This window comes from Entelurus aequoreus, linkage group LG08 (assembly GCF_033978785.1).
Source record: "Entelurus aequoreus isolate RoL-2023_Sb linkage group LG08, RoL_Eaeq_v1.1, whole genome shotgun sequence".
Taxonomy (NCBI): Eukaryota; Metazoa; Chordata; class Actinopteri; order Syngnathiformes; family Syngnathidae; genus Entelurus; species Entelurus aequoreus.
Genome location: NC_084738.1, coordinates 79,991,412 through 80,011,915, shown reverse-complemented (window position 1 = coordinate 80,011,915; position 20,504 = coordinate 79,991,412). Strand labels below are relative to the sequence as shown.

General features: G+C 36.9%; 1 protein-coding gene across 2 annotated transcripts in view; it reads right to left on the bottom strand.

Annotated features, from left to right (window-relative positions):
• The window catches only part of cwc27 (CWC27 spliceosome associated cyclophilin), a 66,571-nt gene that overhangs the window by 21,621 nt on the left and 24,446 nt on the right, over positions 1–20,504 (bottom strand). For both annotated transcript variants that reach the window (XM_062057356.1, XM_062057357.1), the window contains exon 12: positions 10,225–10,328. In XM_062057356.1, the coding sequence (XP_061913340.1) occupies positions 10,225–10,328 (104 nt within the window). The remainder of the gene's footprint in view (positions 1–10,224; positions 10,329–20,504) is intronic.

The window sequence follows — 20,504 nt, the reverse complement described above, 5'->3', positions numbered from 1 at the left end:
CCCATTCAAAATATATCAGCCATTTTTTAACTTCCACAATTCCCACATTTTTCAACCGATTCCAACCATTCCACTTTAAACTAATCCTGGAAATTGTAGCAACGATATTTTCATGTTCAACAAATTTCCAGGAATTCCTGTTTTTTTCTAACCTTATTTCCAACCTTTTTTAGTGCGATGACTCCTTCCACATTTTTCAACCCACTTCAACCGTTCCACCGTCCAAACATTCCTCTTAATCAGGACAAAAAACAAAGTTGTTTTTTGAACTGGAAAAATTCCTGGTTTTCTCGAAATTCCAGGAATGCCGTAATACCATTTGTCAATTAAAAATGTAACTAATTCAACATTTCTCGACCGTTTTGAAAAATTCCAAAACCAACCATTTCAACTCACTCAGAACATTTTTTTTTTTTTTTTTACCATCTTCAAAAATATTCCCTCTTTTCCCAGAATTCCAAAATGTTCATGAAATTCCCATTGAAAAGAATGTGACATTTTTCAAAATTCCACAACTCCGACATTTTTTATGCGATTCAAACCCTTCCAAATTCAAAATATTCAGTCTGTTCAGGAATTGTGTGCTCTCCTTCAACAGTTAAAACAATTCCCGGATTTCCAAGAATTCCCAGTTTTAAGGGACATTTTCCACATTCAAAATATATCAGCCATTTTTTAAACTTCCACAATTCCCACATTTTTCAACCGATTCCAACCATTCCAACTTCAAAATATTCATCCTGTCCAGGAATTGTGTGCTCTCTCTCAACAATTATTTTAAAACATTCCAGGATTTCCAAGAATCCCCAGTTTTTAGGGGCATTTTACCCATTCACAATGAATTGTCCATTTTTCAAACTTCCACAATTCCCACATTTTTCAACCGATTCAAACCAATCCACTTTCAACACATTCAACTCATCCTGGAAATTCAAACAACCATTTTTTCACGTTCAACAAATTTCCAGCAATTCCTGTTTTTTTCTAACCTTATTTCCAACCTTTTTTAGTGCGACGACTCCTTCCACATTTTTCAACCCATTTCAACCGTTCCACTGTCAAAACATTCCTCTTAGTGAGGACAAAAAAACAAGTTGGTTTAAGGACTTGAAAAATTCCCGGTTTTCCCGAAATTCCGTAATTTCATTTTTCAATTAAAAACTGTTACTACTTCAACATTTTTTGACCAATTTAAACAACTCCAACACCAACCAATTCAGCTCATTCAGGACATTCATGCTCCTCATCATTTTCCAAAAAAAATCCCGCTTTTCCCCAAATTTCCAGGAAGTTCCCTTTGAAATGAATGGGAAATTTTTCCAAGTTGCACAATTCCCACATTTTTCAACCGATTCAAGCCATTCCACCTTCAACACACTCAATTTATTCTGGAAATTCAAATAACCATTTTTCCACGTTCAACAAATTTCCAGTAATTCCTGTTTTTTTCTAACCTTATTTCCAACCTTTCTTAGTGCAGTGTTTTGACACTGTCAAAACATTCCTCTTAGTCAGGACAAAAAACGAGTTGGTTTAAGGACTTGAAAAATTCCCGGTTTTCCCGGGTTTCCATTTTTCAATTAAAAACGGTTACTACCTCAACATTTCTTGACCGATTTAAACAATTCCAACACCAACCAATTCAGCTCATTCAGGACATTCATGTTCCTCATCATTTAAAAAAAAATCCCACTTTTCCCCACATTCCCAAATTTCCAGGAAGTTCCCATTGAAATGAATGGGACAGTTTTCCAAGTTGCACAATTCCCACATTTTTCAACCGATTCAAACCATTCCACCTTCAACACACTGAATTTATTCTGGAAATTCAAATAATCATTTTTCCACGTTCAACAAATTTCCAGTAATTCCTGTTTTTTTTCTAACCTTATTTCCAACCTTTCTTAGTGCAGTGTTTTGACACTGTCACAACATTCCTCTTAGTCAGGACAAAAAAACGAGTTGGTTTAAGGATTTGAAAAATTCCTGATTTTCCCGAAATTCCATTTTTCAGTTAAAAACTGTTACTACTTCAACATTTCTTGACCGATTTAAACAATTCCAACACCAACCAATTCAGCTCATTCAGGACATTCATGCTCCTCATCATTTTAAAAAAAATCCCACTTTTCCCCAAATTTCCAGGAAGTTCCCATTGAAATAAATGGGACATTTTTCCAAGTTGCACAATTCCCAAATTTTTCAACCTATTCAAACCATTCCACCTTCAACACACTCAATTTATTCTGGAAATTCAAATAACCATTTTTCCACGTTCAACAAATTTCCAGGAATTCCAGGTTTTTTTCTAACCTTATTTCCAACCTTTCTTAATGCAGTGTTTTGACACTGTCAAAACATTCCTCTTCGTCAGGACAAAAAAAACAGTTGGTTTAAGGACTTGAAAAATTCCCGGTTTTCCCGAAATTCCATTTTTCAATTAAAAACGGTTACTACTTCAACATTTCTTGACCGATTTAAACAATTCCAACACCAACCAATTCAGCTCATTCAGGACATTCATGCTCCTCATCATTTAAAAAAAAATCCCACTTTTCCCCAAATTTCCAGGAAGTTCCCATTGAAATAAATGGGACATTTTTCCAAGTTGCACAATTCCCAAATTTTTCAACCTATTCAAACCATTCCACCTTCAACACACTCAATTTATTCTGGAAATTCAAATAACCATTTTTCCACGTTCAACAAATTTCCAGGAATTCCAGGTTTTTTTCTAACCTTATTTCCAACCTTTCTTAATGCAGTGTTTTGACACTGTCAAAACATTCCTCTTCGTCAGGACAAAAAAAACAGTTGGTTTAAGGACTTGAAAAATTCCCGGTTTTCCCGAAATTCCATTTTTCAATTAAAAACGGTTACTACTTCAACATTTCTTGACCGATTTAAACAATTCCAACCCCAACCAATTCAGCTCATTCAGGACATTCATGCTCCTCATCATTTAAAAAAAAATCCCACTTTTCCCCAAATTCCCAGGAAGTTCCCATTGAAATGAATGGGACATTTTTCCAAGTTTCACAATTCCCGCATTTTTCAACCGATTCAAACCATTCCACCTTCAACACACTCAATTTATTCTGGAAATTCAAATAACCATTTTTCCACGTTCAACAAATTTCCAGTAATTACTGTTTTTTTTCTAACCTTATTTCCAACCTTTCTTAATGCAGTGTTTTGACACTGTCAAAACATTCCTCTTAGTCAGGACAAAAAACGAGTTGGTTTAAGGACTTGAAAAATTCCCGGTTTTCCTGGGTTTCCATTTTTCAATTAAAAACGGTTACTACTTCAACATTTCTTGACCGATTTGAACAATTCCAACACCAACCAATTCAGCTCATTCAGGACATTCATGCTCCTCATCATTAAAAAAAAAAAACACTTTTCCCCACATTCCCAAATTTCCAGGAAGTTCCCATTGAAATGAATGGGACAGTTTTCCAAGTTGCACAATTCCCACATTTTTCAACCGATTCAAACCATTCCACCTTCAACACACTAAATTTATTCTGGAAATTCAAATAATAATTTTTCCACGTTCAACAAATTTCCAGTAATTCCTGTTTTTTTTCTAACCTTATTTCCAACCTTTCTTAGTGCAGTGTTTTGACACTGTCACAACATTCCTCTTAGTCAGGACAAAAAAACGAGTTGGTTTAAGGATTTGAAAAATTCCCGATTTTCCCGAAATTCCATTTTTCAATTAAAAACTGTTACTACTTCAACATTTCTTGACCGATTTAAACAATTCCAACACCAACCAATTCAGCTCATTCAGGACATTCATGCTCCTCATCATTTTAAAAAAAAATCCCACTTTTCCCCAAATTTCCAGGAAGTTCCCATTGAAATAAATGGGACATTTTTCCAAGTTGCACAATTCCCAAATTTTTCAACCTATTCAAACCATTCCACCTTCAACACACTCAATTTATTCTGGAAATTCAAATAACCATTTTTCCACGTTCAACAAATTTCCAGGAATTCCAGGTTTTTTTCTAACCTTATTTCCAACCTTTCTTAATGCAGTGTTTTGACACTGTCAAAACATTCCTCTTCGTCAGGACAAAAAAAACAGTTGGTTTAAGGACTTGAAAAATTCCCGGTTTTCCCGAAATTCCATTTTTCAATTAAAAACGGTTACTACTTCAACATTTCTTGACCGATTTAAACAATTCCAACCCCAACCAATTCAGCTCATTCAGGACATTCATGCTCCTCATCATTTAAAAAAAAAATCCCACTTTTCCCCAAATTCCCAGGAAGTTCCCATTGAAATGAATGGGACATTTTTCCAAGTTTCACAATTCCCGCATTTTTCAAACGATTCAAACCATTCCACCTTCAACACACTCAATTTATTCTGGAAAATCAAATAACCATTTTTCCACGTTCAACAAATTTCCAGTAATTCCGTTTTTTTTCTAACCTTATTTCCAACCTTTCTTAATGCAGTGTTTTGACACTGTCAAAACATTCCTCTTAGTCAGGACAAAAAAACCAGTTGGTTTAAGGACTTGAAAAATTCCCGGTTTTCCCGAAATTCCATTTTTCAATTAAAAAACTGTTACTACTTCAACAATTCCAACACCAACCAATTCAGCTCATTCAGGACATTCATGCTCCTCATCATTTTCCAAGAAATCCAGCTTTTCTCTAAATTCCCCAAATTTCCAGGAAGTTCCCATTAAAATGAATGGGACATTTTTCCAAGTTGCACAATTCGCACATTTTCGCACATCCAACTAAAACTTTCCCAAGTTCCAAACCAAATTCCGGTTTTCCTGGAAATTCAAACTCTTCAACATTCAAACCATTCCAACATTCAAACTATTCTTACATTCATACTACATTCTGTCGGCGTTTCACTTCAACTTCAGCATTGGAGCATTCACACCTCATCTAGTTGACAATAATACTCCACTTCCTGGTTACCTGCATGATGTTCAGGTGCACTACGATGCTAAGCGGGAGCCAAAATACAACACATTCCTTTGGCCCCAGCCTCTTATTCGCTTGGTTTTCGCTGCCTCAGTTCAACGTTTTGAGGTCTGGAGGAGATCATCTCCGAGAAAAGAACGCTTTTTTCACGTTCGACATTTGAAAGACGGAAACAATTTGTCAATCAGGAGAGTCAACCGCCAAGAGGATATTCTCTGGCAATGAGGAGCATCCTCTCAGTGCGGCGAGAAGCTGGAAGACTCAGATTTGGAGCTCGCAGGCTAACGTGCGAGCGCGTGTCGCTCAGATAAAACAAGCCTTCGCCGCAGAGTCCTGCAGCTTTAAGAGATTTACGGCCTCCTTGCAGACATCCATCTCCCCCCGCTGTGGTCACCGGCCCATCACATGTAAGAATTCTGTATCGTGGATTTAACTTCTGCTCCCGACAGGAATAACCTTGGCGAAGGTCTTGAAGGGAACTAAGCGGAGAAATACCGTGTCAGGGCGCTCTCACGCCTACACGCCATCTCTGGTCCCGTTCAGGTGGTTTGTCCAAGGCGGGGGTCGGCAACCTGCGGCCCTCTAGCGCCGCCCTAGTGGCTCCCTGGAGCTTTTTCAAAAAATGTATAAAAACGGAAAAAGATGAGGGCAAAAATATATTTTCTGTTTTAATATTGTTAGAAATCCCACTGTTTATATTAACCATGCTCCACTCATGAGAGTATTTGGCCAGCGCCGTTTTGTCCTACTAATTTGAGCGGTCCTTGAACTCACCGTAGTTTGTTTACATGTACAACTTTGAGTCGAGTTGAGTTGAGTTTATTTGGAACATGCATGCATACATACATGATACATCACAATTTCCAGTTTCTCTTTTCAATATGTTCGAAAAGGAGTAGGAAGAAGCAGAGCTTATTTAGTCCTACCCCTTTTCCTTTACATAACAGTTGCTAAAACTTTTGTTCACTTCCTGTTCTCAATTTATTCACAATGTACTCCATAAGTAATCACAATAAAATAAAATAAATAAATAAATAATACTCGGTGAAGTAAGTTATTTTTCATATGGTGAAATGAGTAAGATTATTTTGAAAATGAACGGATGGATGGATGAAATAAATTCAGAATGTTTATCATGGTTCTTCTTCTTTGTTATTGTAAACACTTTAAGTTTGAAGAGTTTCTCATATTAGTACATTGTTTGATTGCTTTGCTTAATCCATTCCATCATTTAATTCCACATACAGATATACTGAAGGTCTTTCTCCAAAGCTGCCACATAAAGACGTGTCTAAGCCACTCCTTTTTCGTCGCAGTTTGTCCACCAAACGTTTTATACTGTGCGTGAATGCACAAAGGTGAGCTTTGTGGTTCACTGTTACAAACTGATGGCAGCCATAACTGCCACGTAGCCCTCGATGAAAACCAGTTTGACATCCCTGATTTATGTGTTCCTAAGACGGACCCGTCGCCGTTAAAAGGGACTGACCAACCTCGTCGCCACGCGACGTGGGAGGCCTCGTCCCGCTTTTGGAAGGGCTCGGCTCCATTGTGTCCTCACAACGGACGTCATTGTGTTCTTTCTGCTAAAAGTGTTTGGGCAACAGAGGCCCGCGGTGAAGCTCGGCAAGACTCCAGTCTTGTGCAACTGAGGCGCTTTTTCTGGCGCGGGCCGAGTTCCGAGGCGTTCCGAGGGCACCGTCTCATTGGACGCAGGAGGTCGGGGGAGTTTGCAAACAGAACATTGTGAGGAGGAGGAAGCGGGAGAACAATGGACGTCTGCACCCAAGTGATCAAATGGAGGAAGGTTGCTCGTAGGGATGAGTACTGAATCCTAGGGCTGGGAATCTTTGGCCACCACATGACTCGATTCGGTTCTTGGGGGTAACGATTGATTCAAAATAGATTCACAAAATATATCTTTATAATAACATTGGGTGCTCGTTCTATGATTAACTACTTTCCTCCATAAAATAGGTAACAGCTCTGATAAATTACTGTCAGTGTTTCCCATAAACTGCAAAGATACCTGTGGCGGTGGGGGCGTGGCTATGGGCGCGGTCACCATGACATCATCGAGAAATTTGCATAATTTACTACAATGATATGATTTTCTCTAAAAAGGCTAAAAAAATGTATACTTACTAATTAATAATAACAGTTTTGTTTTAAACGTCCATCCATCCATCCATTTTACAATATAATTAAAACACTTTATGTACATATTTATATACAGATTTGAACAATAAGTTATTCACTGAAATATATTTATTAATTGTGGTTCTTACAAAAAATATATCTTATACAATATAAAAGCTAAAAAGTCTCTTAAAGCTCTGCCCCTTTAATTAGTGCATACTAAATAATTTAACTTTAGCCTACTACTACAACCATATTATTTACCAGCAACATAAAGTGAAACAGAGGCAGAGGTGTCCTGCCACAGTCAGTAACAAATAAACAGAAAACAGTAGTGGTCAAATACAAATAAGGCAACAAGAGAAGTATCCTACACTTCTCTTTTGTAAAGTAAATCTGAACAGCCTTTATGGGCATCTACATCAACTATATGATTTGCCTGAGAAGCTGGACAGGGCAAAAAAATAATAAAATAAAAAAATAAAATTATTTGTGGCGGACGTAATTCTTTCATGGCGGGCCGCCACAAATAAATGAATGTGTGGGAAACACTGACTGTATTATTTCAAAGAAAACTGGTTTTGCTTACCGTATCTTTCGGACTATAAGGCGCACTTGAAATCCTTCAATTTCCTCTAAACTCGACAATGCGCCTAATGTACGGAATAACTCTGGTTGTGCTCACCGACCTCGAAGCTATTTTGGTACATGGTGTAATGATAATTGTGACCAGTCACACATAAGAGGTACGTGTAGACTGCAAGATGACGCCCGTAAACAACACCAAACATTTAAATGTTCCATTGAGAATATAGAACATTACACACGGCGCTTGAAAATCGGTCAAAATGTTTTAGTACGACTTTGGTAAGGTATGAAGCCGCACTGCTTGATGGATTGTCGGAGCATTACGGCTACCATAGTCAGACGTACTGTGCTTCAACATAAGGTATTATTATGGTGTGTGTATAAGGACAGCAAAATGGCACTTATTAGCAGACATTATCTGCTGTTTTGTTTCGCAATATTATGCAAAAACAACAGTTGTTACCTTCTGGTACCTGCTGATGTGTATTTGGGATCTGCATAAGTCCTGAAAATTGTAGTCCGTAGTTGATGAGCTTCTTCTTTTTCTCTATCTTCTTGGGACATTCATCCTCCACTGTTGCCGTTTCTAATATAAAGTAGTGTAAAGTTCTTACTTATATCCGTCAGTGAACTCGCCATGAAAGTGCTAAAACATACCGGTGTAGTGAGTTTATATTATTCACCCAAGGAACTTTAGTTATTAGAGAGTTCCGGTCGGACGGTTGTTCACGGGACACAAAAAAATCATAACATGACCCCTTTAATGCGCCCTATACTCCGGTGCGCCATATGGTCCGGAAAATACGCTAATACAATTCTACCGAAACATTTACATTGGCTTTGCTATTCACATGCTACTAATTAGCATTAGCGATTTTACACGGCGATTTTAACACCTTTACATTTGTTAATGAAAACTACAACTAAGATGCATTATGTTTTAATTATTTTCTATATTATATATTTATTATTATTGTGTGAATGCTCCAAAACATTCACACATGTGGTTTTCTACACTCAAATTCATCTGTTTATTCTTCTTCTTCTTCTTCTTCTCCAGATTTTGGCGCGCTCTCCCTTCCACATTTTTAATTCGATTCAAACTGTTCCAACTTCAAACTGTTCTGCCTATCCGGGAATTGCGGGCTTTCCCTTGAAAAATTCAAAAAAATTCCTACATTTCCTAGAATTTCATGTTTTCCGGGACATTTTTCCCATTCAAAATGAATTGGACATTTTTCAAACTTCCACCATTTCCAAATTTTTCTACCTATTTATACCATTCCACCTTCAACATATTCCACCCATCCTGGACATTTAAACTATAATTTTTCCAAGTTAAAACAAAATTCCAGGAATTCCCAGAATTCCCTTTTTTTAAAAAAAAAACAAACATTTTTTGACCCTTTTTTACTCCTTCACATTTTTCAACCCACTTTAACCGTTCCACCGTCAAAACATTCCTCTTAATCAGGACAAAACTGGAAAAAATGCTGGTTTTCCCGAAATTCCTGGAATTCCTTAATACCACCTACCATTTCCCAGTTTTCAGGGACATTTCCACATTCAGAATGTATTGTCCATTTTTGAAACTTCCACAATTCGCACATTTTTCAACTTATTCAAACCATTCCAACCATCCTGGACATTCAAACTAACACTTTCCTAAGTTCCAAACCAAAATTTAGTTTTTTCTGGAAATTCAAACCATTCCCACCTTTCAAAGTATTCTTACATTCATACTAAATCCTGTCAGGATTTCAGTTCAACTTCAGCATTGGAGCATTCACACCTTCAGAAATGGCCTCCTCTAGTTACTAGCACTATTCTCTCAATGTTACGCTTTTACTAACTTATTAATATATTATTTTTATTCTCTTTTTACATATATTTTGTTATATGTCTCGTGCTATTTTTTTTTAGATGGCGGTAATTTAGTTATTCTCCAGTGTGGACGCCTCAAAGATGGCGTTTTTCCTCAAATCCTCAGTGCCATGTTTTGTTTTATTATTTGTCAATAGTTTTGTTTTTCTCTATTTGTGTACAGCACTGTGTGTTTGCCACTTGCCTGTGTATGAAAAAAATATCTGTAAACAAAGTCTGATGATGATGATGACAGTCAAACAGCAAGTGCGTAACGAGTATAATACTTAAAGTATTAACACTTTTTGGGGCGCAACAAAAACCTAAAATCCGCAAAGACTGAACTGACTAGCCAAATGTGATAGTAAAACAGCAGTTATCATAATCACCTCATTTTTAAATGTTACAGTAACAAATTAGATGAAAAACCAATGATATTTATTAACACAGACAAAAGTACTTACAATTGGTACCGTTGAGTACCGGTATCCATTCCCAGGTACAACTAATTGTCTCGCTTTAGAGACAATTAGCTGAGACCGCCGGCTTAAAAAAGTCTTCAAGCTTCGCTGGTGTTGGTTTTCAAACAACTTTACTAAACGTGTCTTGTTGCAGGAAGTGGGATGTGTTATTATCCATGTGTTTACCAACAACAACAATCAGGCCACTCACCCTCCTTCACCTCCTCCTCCTCCACAGGCTTGGGGCCGTCTTCCCTTTGCTTTAAAGCCCTCAGCTCCTTCTTCAAAAGGCGGACTTCTTTGCGCAGCTCTTCGCTGTGGAGGGAGAAACATGTTCCAAGTTTAACGACAAAAACCAGCTTGGACGCCGACCTTTGGGTATTGGCCTAATGTTGAAAAATGTTGAAAGAGCCATTTCGGACCAAAAATACAACAACAAAAAAATCCTTCTGGAGCTGCAAAAAATTTAAAGTCTTATATAAGTGTTATAATGAAGACAACACATGGTGTAAGTGTCTATATTAGTTGTATTGGCCTACTATCAAAATGACTTTAAAAGCCTTATATAAGTGTTATAATGAAGACAACACATGGTGTAAGTGTCTATATTAGTTATATTGGCCTACTATCAAAATGACTTTAAAAGCCTTATATAAGTGTTATAATGAAGACAACACATGATGTAAGTGTCTATATTAGCTGTATTAGCCTACTATCAAAATGACTTTAAACGCCTTATATAAGTGTTATAATGAAGACAACACATGATGTAAGTGTCTATATTAGTTGTATTAGCCTACTATCAAAATGACTTTAAAAGTCTTATATAAGTGTTATAATGAAGACAACACACGATGTAAGTGCCTATATCAGTTATATTAGCCTACTATCAAAATGACTTTAAAAGTCTTATATACGTGTTATAATGAAGACAACACATGATGTAAGTGTCTATATTAGTTGTATTAGCCTACTATCAAGATGACTTTAAACGCCTTATATAAGTGTTATAATGAAGACAACACATGATGTGTCTATATTGGCTATATTACCCTACTATCAAAATTACTTTAAAAGTCTTATATAAGTGTTATAATGAAGACAACACATGATGTAAGTGTCTATATTAGTTGTATTAGCCTACTATCAAAATGACTTTAAAAGTCTTATATAAGTGTTATAATGAAGACAACACATGATGTAAGTGCCTATATCAGTTATATTAGCCTACTATCAAGATGACTTTAAACGCCTTATATAAGTGTTATAATGAAGACAACACATGATGTAAGTGTCTATATTAGCTGTATTAGCCTACTATCAAAATGACTTTAAACGCCTTATATAAGAGTTATAATGAAGACAACACATGGTGTAAGTGTCTATATTAGTTGTATTGGCCTACTATCAAAATGACTTTAAAAGCCTTATATAAGTGTTATAATGAAGACAACACATGGTGTAAGTGTCTATATTAGTTGTATTGGCCTACTATCAAAATGACTTTAAAAGCCTTATATAAGTGTTATAATGAAGACAACACATGGTGTAAGTGTCTATATTAGTTATATTAGCCTACTATCAAAATGACTTTAAAAGTCTTATATAAGTGTTATAATGAAGACAACACATGATGTAAGTGTCTATATTAGCTATATTAGCCTACTATCAAAATGACTTTAAAAGCCTTATATAAGTGTTATAATGAAGACAACACATGATGTAAGTGTCTATATTAGCTGTATTAGCCTACTATCAAAATGACTTTAAACGCCTTATATAAGTGTTATAATGAAGACAACACATGATGTAAGTGTCTATATTAGCTGTATTAGCCTACTATCAAAATGACTTTAAAAGTCTTATATAAGTGTTATAATGAAGACAACACATGATGTAAGTGCCTATATCAGTTATATTAGCCTACTATCAAAATGACTTTAAAAGTCTTATATAAGTGTTATAATGAAGACAACACATGATGTAAGTGTCTATATTAGTTATATTAGCCTACTATCAAAATGACTTTAAAAGTCTTATATAAGTGTTATAATGAAGACAACACATGATCTAAGTGTCTATATTAGTTGTATTAGCCTACTATCAAAATGACTTTAAACGCCTTATATAAGTGTTATAATGAAGACAACACATGATGTAAGTGTCTATATTAGCCTACTATCAAAATGACTTTAAAAGTCTTATATAAGTGTTATAATGAAGACAACACATGATGTAAGTGTCTATATTAGCCTACTATCAAAATGACTTTAAAAGTCTTATATAAGTGTTATAATGAAGACAACACATGATGTAAGTGTCTATATTAGTTGTATTAGCCTACTATCAAAATGACTTTAAACGCCTTATATAAGTGTTATAATGAAGACAACACATGATGTAAGTGTCTATATTGGCTATATTACCCTACTATCAAAATTACTTTAAAAGTCTTATATAAGTGTTATAATGAAAACAACACATGATGTGTCTATATTAGTTATATTAGCCTACTATCAAAATGACTTTAAAAGTCTTATATAAGTGTTATAATGAAGACAACACATGATGTAAGTGTCTATATTAGCTATATTAGCCTACTATCAAAATGACTTTAAAAGTCTTATATAAGTGTTATAATGAAGACAACACATGATGTAAGTGTCTATATTAGTTGTATTAGCCTACTATCAAAATGACTTTAAAAGTCTTATATAAGTGTTATAATGAAGACAACACATGATGTAAGTGCCTATATCAGTTATATTAGCCTACTATCAAAATGACTTTAAAAGTCTTATATAAGTGTTATAATGAAGACAACACATGATGTAAGTGTCTATTAGCTATATTAGCCTACTATCAAAATGACTTTAAAAGTCTTATATAAGTCTTATAATGAAGACAACAGATGATGTAAGTGCCTATATCAGTTATATTAGCCTACTATCAAAATGACTTTAAAAGTCTTATATAAGTGTTATAATGAAGACAACACATGATGTAAGTGTCTATATTAGCCTACTATCAAAATGACTATGTTTCGCAGGCTGACGCAACTCTTTGTTGATAGAAATGTTGAAATATTTATTCTACACATTTTTGTTACATTGGAAAACCTTAGTAAAACGGAGGCTTCTCGGAGGGTGAGATAACTCCTGGGAATGATTTGAAATGAGCTTCAAGCACACCTGTCAAAGTGAAAACCATTTCAGGTGACTACCTCTTGAAGCTCATGGAGAGAATGCCAAGAGTGTGCAAAGCAGTAATCACAGCAAAGGGTGGCTATTTTGAAGAAACTATAATATAAAACATGTTTCTGTTAGTTTTTGGTTAAGTACATAACTCCACATGTGTTTATTCATAGTTTTGATGTGACAATCTACAAAGTAAATAGTCATGAAAATAAACAAAACGCATTGAATGAGGAGAAGGTACATCCAAACTTTTGTCCAATAATGTACATTTTGAGTCTTCCATTCAGTAAAAAATTGGTAAGTTTCATTCGTTTTTTTTTTGAGGTGGTCTGTTTTCGGACATTGTGACTTTTGGTATTAGTGTTCCTGAAAAAAAGGGACCCAAACACATGCTGTACATCAGATTGTTACCGCTAAATGTGTATATATCATTTATACCAGGGGTGTCCAAAGTGCGGCCCGGGGGCCATTTGCGGCCCACAGGTAATTTTTTAACGGCCCCACGGCACATTCTAAAAATACGATAAAAAATAAATAAACATAAAGAGTGGTATAAAAGAGGTGAAAATGTTGCAATGTTTACTCCAATAACACAAAGCTGCCATGCAGGCTGTTTCTTTCTTTAAAAATAAAAAAAAAGAATCAAAATCAATGTCATTGATTTTGATTCAAGGCTCCAATTACGTCACATTAAATATTCCACTTTGAGATATTATTTGGGGAAAATGTTGCACATTTTTTGTTTGCCATATAAAAAACTGGGCTGTTTTTTTTTTTTAAAGAAGGGCTTGAAACGAACAAACAAAAAACATAAACAATAATAAAACTTATAATTGACGGATAGATCTGAAGCGGATCTCAATATTATTGTGTTAAAAGTCAACAGTAAAAACTATTTATAATTTATTTGTTAACACTTTAATGAGTAGCACCCTTTTTGGATCCCCAATTATTTTAGTGTTTTTTTTTTGTGTGTGTCATTGCTCAAAAAATAATGACAAATTAAAATCAATGTTGTTATGAGTTATTGACCTTTTTAAGGCTCAAATATTCCACTTTAAAATTTCATTGGGGGAAAATATTGCATATTTAGTGTTTTTTCCATAAAAAAACAGGGTTTTCTTTGACAAAAAGGGCATACAACTTAAATGTTTAAAAATGTTATATCGACAAAAATACCTAATGTTGATCCAGAGCAGGGGTCACCAACCTTTTTGAAACCAAGAGCTACTTCTTGGGTACTGATTAATGCGAAGGGATACCAGTTTGATACACACTTAAATAAATTGCCAGAAATAGCCAATTTGCTCAATTTACCTTTATCTCTATGTTATTATTAATAATTAATGATATTTACACTTAATTGAACGGTTTAAAAGAGGAGAAAACACGAAAAAAATGACAATTAAATTTAGAAACATAGTTTATCTTCAATTTCGACTCTTTAAAATTCAAAATTCAACCGAAAAAAAGAAGAGAAAAACTAGCTAATTCGAAGCTTTTGGGAAAAATTTTAAAAATAATTAATGGAACATCATTAGTAATTTTTCCTGATTAAGATTAATTTTAGAATTTTGATGACATGTTTTAAATAGGTTAAAATCCAATCTACACTTTGTTAGAATATATAACAAATTGGACCAAGCTATATTTCTAACAAAGACAAATCACTATTTCTTCTAGATTTTCCAGAACAAAAATTTTAAAAGAAATTCAAAAGACTTTGAAATAAGATTAAAATTTGATTCTACAGATTTTATAGATTTGCCAGAATATTTTTTTTGAATTTGAATCATAATAAGTTTGAAGAAATATTTCACAAATATTCTTTGTCAAAAAAACAGAAGCTAAAATGAAGAATTAAATTAAAATGTATTATTCTTTACAACAAAAAAAATAAATTTACTTCAACATTGATTTAAATTGTAAGGAAAGAAGAGGAAGGAATTTAATAGGTAAAAAGGTATATGTGTTTAAAAATTTTAAAATCATTTTTAGGGTTGTATTTTTTTCTCTAAAATTGTCTTTCTGAAAGTTATAAGAAGCAAAATAAAAAAAATAATGAATTTATTTAAACAAGTGAAGACCAAGTCTTTAAAATATTTTCTTGGATTTTCAAATTGTATTTGAGTTTTGTCTCTCTTAGAATTAAAAATGTCGGGCAAAGCGAGACCAGCTTGCTAGTAAATAAATAAAATGAGGCAGCTCACTGGTAAGTGCTGCTATTTGAGCTATTTTTAGAACAGGCCAGCGGGCTACTCATCTGGTCCTTATGGGCTACCTGGTGCCCGCGGGCACCGCGTTGGTGACCCCTGATCTAGAGATTTCAACTTTGAATAAGACTACTAAATAACATTTTTTATATATTTTGGACCAAAACCCTTTGGGTTCACCGGGTTCAAGCCTGAGTGGAGGCCTAAAGGCCTACTGAAAGCCACTACTACCGACCACGCAGTCTGATAGTTTATATATCAATGATGAAATCTTAACATTGCAACACATGCCAATACAGCCGGGTTAACTTATAAAGTGCAATTTTAAATTTCCCGGGGAACTTCCGGTTCAAAACGCCTTTGGAGGATGACGTATGCGCGTGACGTCGCGAGGTCCACGGAAGTGTTTGGACACAATACACAGAGCTCTGTTTTCTTCGACAAAATTCCACAGTATTCTGGACATCTGTGTTGGTGAATCTTTTGCAATTTGTTTAATGAACAATGGAGACTGCAAAGAAGAAAGTTGTAGGTGGGATCGGTGTATTAGCGGCTGGCTGTAGCAACACAACAAGGAGGACTTCGTTGGATAGCAGACGCTAGCGCCGGCGACCTCACCTTGACTTCCTACGTCTCCGGGCCGCCGACCGCATCGTCGATCGCTGGAACGCAGGTGAGCACGAGTGTTGATGAGCAGATGAGGGGTGGCTGGCGTAGGTGGAGCGCTAATGTTTTTATCATAGCTCTGACGAGGTCCCGTTGCTAAGTTAGCGTCGTTAGCAACAGCATTGCCAGGCTTCGACAGGCGGCACAGCATTAACCGTGTATTTACATGTCCAGTGTTTGGTTCGGTGTCTTCTGATAGTAGTATTGTTGATCTTCTGTCTATCCTTCCAGTCAGGGATTTATTTATTTTGTTTCTATCTGCATTTGAGACAGATGCTATTACGTTAGCTCATGCTAAAGAGCTTCGTCGATGTATTGTCGTGGAGATAAAAGTCACTGTGAATGTCCATTTCGCCTTCTCGACTCTCATTTTCAAGAGGATATAGTATCCGAGGTGGTTTAAAATACAAATCCGTGATCCACAATAGAAAAAGGAGAGAGTGTGGATTCCAATGAGCCAGCTTGTACCTAAGTTACGGTCAGAGCGAAAAAAGATATCTCTTGAACTGCATTCTAGTCCGTCACTCTAAAGTTCCTCATCCACGAATCTTTCATCTTCGCTCAAATTAATGGGGTAATCGTCGCTTTCTCGGTCCGAATATCTCTCGCTCCATTGTAAACAACGGGGAATTGTGAGCAGCACTACCGCTTGTGACGTCACGCTACTTCCGGTAGGAGCAAGGTTTTTTTTTTTTATCGGCGAGCAAAAGTTGCGAACTTTATCGTCGATTTTCTCTACTAAATCCTTTCAGCAAAAATATGGCAATGTCGCGAAATGATCAAGTATGACACATAGAATGGATCTGCTATTCCCGTTTGAATAAAACAAATTCATTTCAGTAGGCCTCTAAATGTATATTTTTTGTACATTTATTGTATTGGTTTAAAAAAATAAAAAATAAAAATGGCTCCCGCTTGCTTTGATTTTTCAGTGTGCGGCCCTCAGTGGAAAAAAGTTTGGACACCCCTGATTTATACACACATACACATTGGCCCCCCAGACACATTTTTTGCTGTCAATGTGGCCCCCCGAGTCAAAATATTTGCCCAGCTCTGCTGTAGGCCAACACAACTGGAGCTGCGGGCCACACTTTAGACATATAAGTGCCTCCTTAAACTCTTGACACCTCAGCGTGAGTGCTAGTAAATGCTGTTTATGCTCGCCCTCTCTTCAAACGGAGGGTTACATAAAGTGTTCCAGCCCGAGCAGAGTGGATAACGCGGGGGCCTCTTTGACCCAGAGAGTCGACACACTTGGCAGGCGGCCCCCGAAAGCCGGGCTCCTGCAAAGGCTGGATGCTGGATGCACCAAACACTCATTTTAGAGCTTTGACGTTAACATTGTAACACACACTAATGTGGTTCAGAACATGAGGACTTTATACGAAACACACTTTCTTTCTTAGTTCAAACATTATGAGGACATGAGTGATGACATGTAGAATTCATGGCAGGGCTCCTGCAAAGTCTGCATGCAGATGCAGATGTCCACAAAGCTCAGGTAAGCTCCAGCGTCTGGACGCCCGGAGCAGAAACATGCAAAGCATCTCCAGACTAAACAACCACGGCCTTTGTTTCTGACGTCTTTGGCTTTAATCTGGACGTCCGATCCCTGGTGTAAGTCAGCCGCAGTGCGCAGCAACTATGTGGACAATGTCGAGAAGGGGGAAAAAAAAAAAAAAAAGGCCCGCTCGTAAGTCATTGGCCGGTCTGCTTTTGACGCGCTCGGCTCGTCCTCCGCGAGGTCTTGACGCACGGACGTGACAGCGCCTGCCCCGACACGCCGCTCTAGGCAAAACAAGGGGACGTAACCACGGCGACGGGCCAAACAATAGGCGCCGACGGAGGGAGGAGCGGAAAAGCCCAGCGACAACATCTGTTTGGACACACCTCAGGGCTCCGTCAATTCCTCTGCAGACGTCGCCGCGCTGCCAAGGATTTGGTCCAAACCTTCCCCGCTGAGGGCCACATTTTGGGGACATTTGCTGTGTTTCATTTTCAAAGTGGTCAATAACATAGAAAAAGTACAATTAAAATAAAAAACCTATACTTAAAGGCCTACTGAAAGCCACTACTAGCGACCACGCAGTCTGATAGTTTATATATCAAAGATGAAATCTTAACATTGCAACACATGCCAACACGGCCGGGTTAACTTATAAAGTGCCATTTTAAATTTCCCGCGAAACTTCCGGTTGAAAACGTCTATGTATGATGACGTATGTGCGTGACGTCAATGGTTAAAGCGGAAGTATTCGGACACATTGTATCCCAATACAAACAGCTCTGTTTTCATCGCAAAATTCCACAGTATTCTGGACATCTGTGTTGGTGAATCTTTTGCAATTTGTTTAATTAACAATGGAGACTGCAAAGAAGAAAGCTGTAGGTGGGATCGGTGTATTAGCGGCCGGCTGCAGCAACACAACCAGGAGGACTTTGAGTTGGATAGCAGACGCGCTATCTGACGCTAGCCACCGACCGCATCGATGATCGGGTGAAGTCCTTTGTCGCGCCGTCGATCGCTGGAACGCAGGTGAGCACGGGTGTTGATGAGCAGATGAGGGCTGGCGTAGGTGGATAGCTAATGTTTTTAGCATAGCTCTGTGAGGTCCCGTAGCTAAGTTAGCTTCAATGGCGTCGTTAGCAACAGCATTGCTATGCTTCGCCAGGCAGCACAGCATTAACCGTGTGGTTACATGTCCATGGTTTGGTTCGGTGTCTCCTGATAGTAGTATTGTTGATCTTCTGTCTATCCTTCCAGTCAGGGGCTTATTTCTTTTGTTTCTATCTGCATTTAAGCACGATGCTATCACGTTAGCTCCGTAGCTAAAGTGCTTCGCCGATGTATTGTCGTGGAGATAAAAGTCACTGTGAATGTCCATTTCGCGTTCTCGACTCTCATTTTCAAGAGGATATAGTATCCGAGGTGGTTTCAAATACAAATCCGTGATCCACAATAGAAAAAGGAGAGAGTGTGGAATCCAATGAGCCAGCTTGTACCTAAGTTACGGTCGGAGCGAAAAAAGATACGTCCTGCACTGCACTCTAATCCTTCACTCTCACGTTCCTCATCCACGAATCTTTCATCCTCTCTCAAATTAATGGGGTAATCGTCGCTTTCTCGGTCCGAATCGCTCTCGCTGCTGGTGTAAACAATGGGGAAATGTGAGGAGCCTTTCAACCTGTGACGTCACGCTACTTCCGGTACAGGCAAGGCTTTTTTATTGGCGATCAAAAGTTGCGAACTTTATCGTCGATGTTCTCTACTAAATCCTTTCAGCAAAAATATGGCAATATCGCAAAATGATCAAGTATGACACATAGAATGGATCTGCTATCCCCGTTTAAATAAGAACATTTCATTTCAGTAGGCCTTTAAGGTTCACTTCTATTTTATTTGTATTTATTTATTATCATTACTATTATTCTAGGGTTGTCCCGATACCAATATTTTGGTACCGGTACCAAAATGTATTTCGATACTTTTCTAAATAAAGGGGACCACAAAAAAAAAGGCAGTATTGGCTTTATTGTAACAAAAAATCTTAGGGTACATTAAACATGTTTATTATTGTAATTTAGTCCTTAAATAAAATAGACAACTTGTCTTTTAGTAGTAAGTAAACAAACAAAGACTCCTAATTAGTCTGCTGACGTATGCAGTAACATATTGTGTCATTTATACACCTATTATTTTGTCTACATTATAAAGGACAAACTGTAAAAATGTATTATTAATCCACTCGTTCATTTACTGTTAGTATCTGGTTACCGTATTTTCCGGACCATAGGGCGCACCAAATTATAAGGCGCACTACCAATGAATGGTCTATTTTCGATCTTTTTTCTAAATGCAAAAGACTTCCTTGTGGTCTACATAACATGTAATGGTGGTTCTTTGCTCAAAATGTTGCATAGATGATGTTTTACACATCATCTTCAAGTCGCTTTCTGACAGTCTCTTCAGGATGCGCCGTTTTGTGGGCGCTCTTATTTACGTCTTTTCTCCGTCATCTTTGTTGTAGCGGTGTAGCGTGCAAGGACGGGAGTGGATGAAGTGTCAAAAGATGGAGCTGACTGTTTTAATGACATTCAGACTTTACTTCAATCAATAACGGAGCAGCATCTCCTCATCCGTGGCTCACTAGTGCAACAACAACGCCCGAAATGTGTCCCGTGAAAAACCGTCCGAGCGGAACTCTTTTATAACTAAAGTTCCTTGGGTGAATAATGTTTAACTCACTACACCGGTATGTTTTAGTGCTTTCATGGTGAGTTTACTGACAGATATAAGGAAGAACTTTACACTACTTTATATTAGAAATGGCAACAGCGGAGGATGAATGTCACATAACAAGAAGATAGAGAAAAAGAAGAAGCTCATTGACTACGGTGTCGACACGGACTACAAA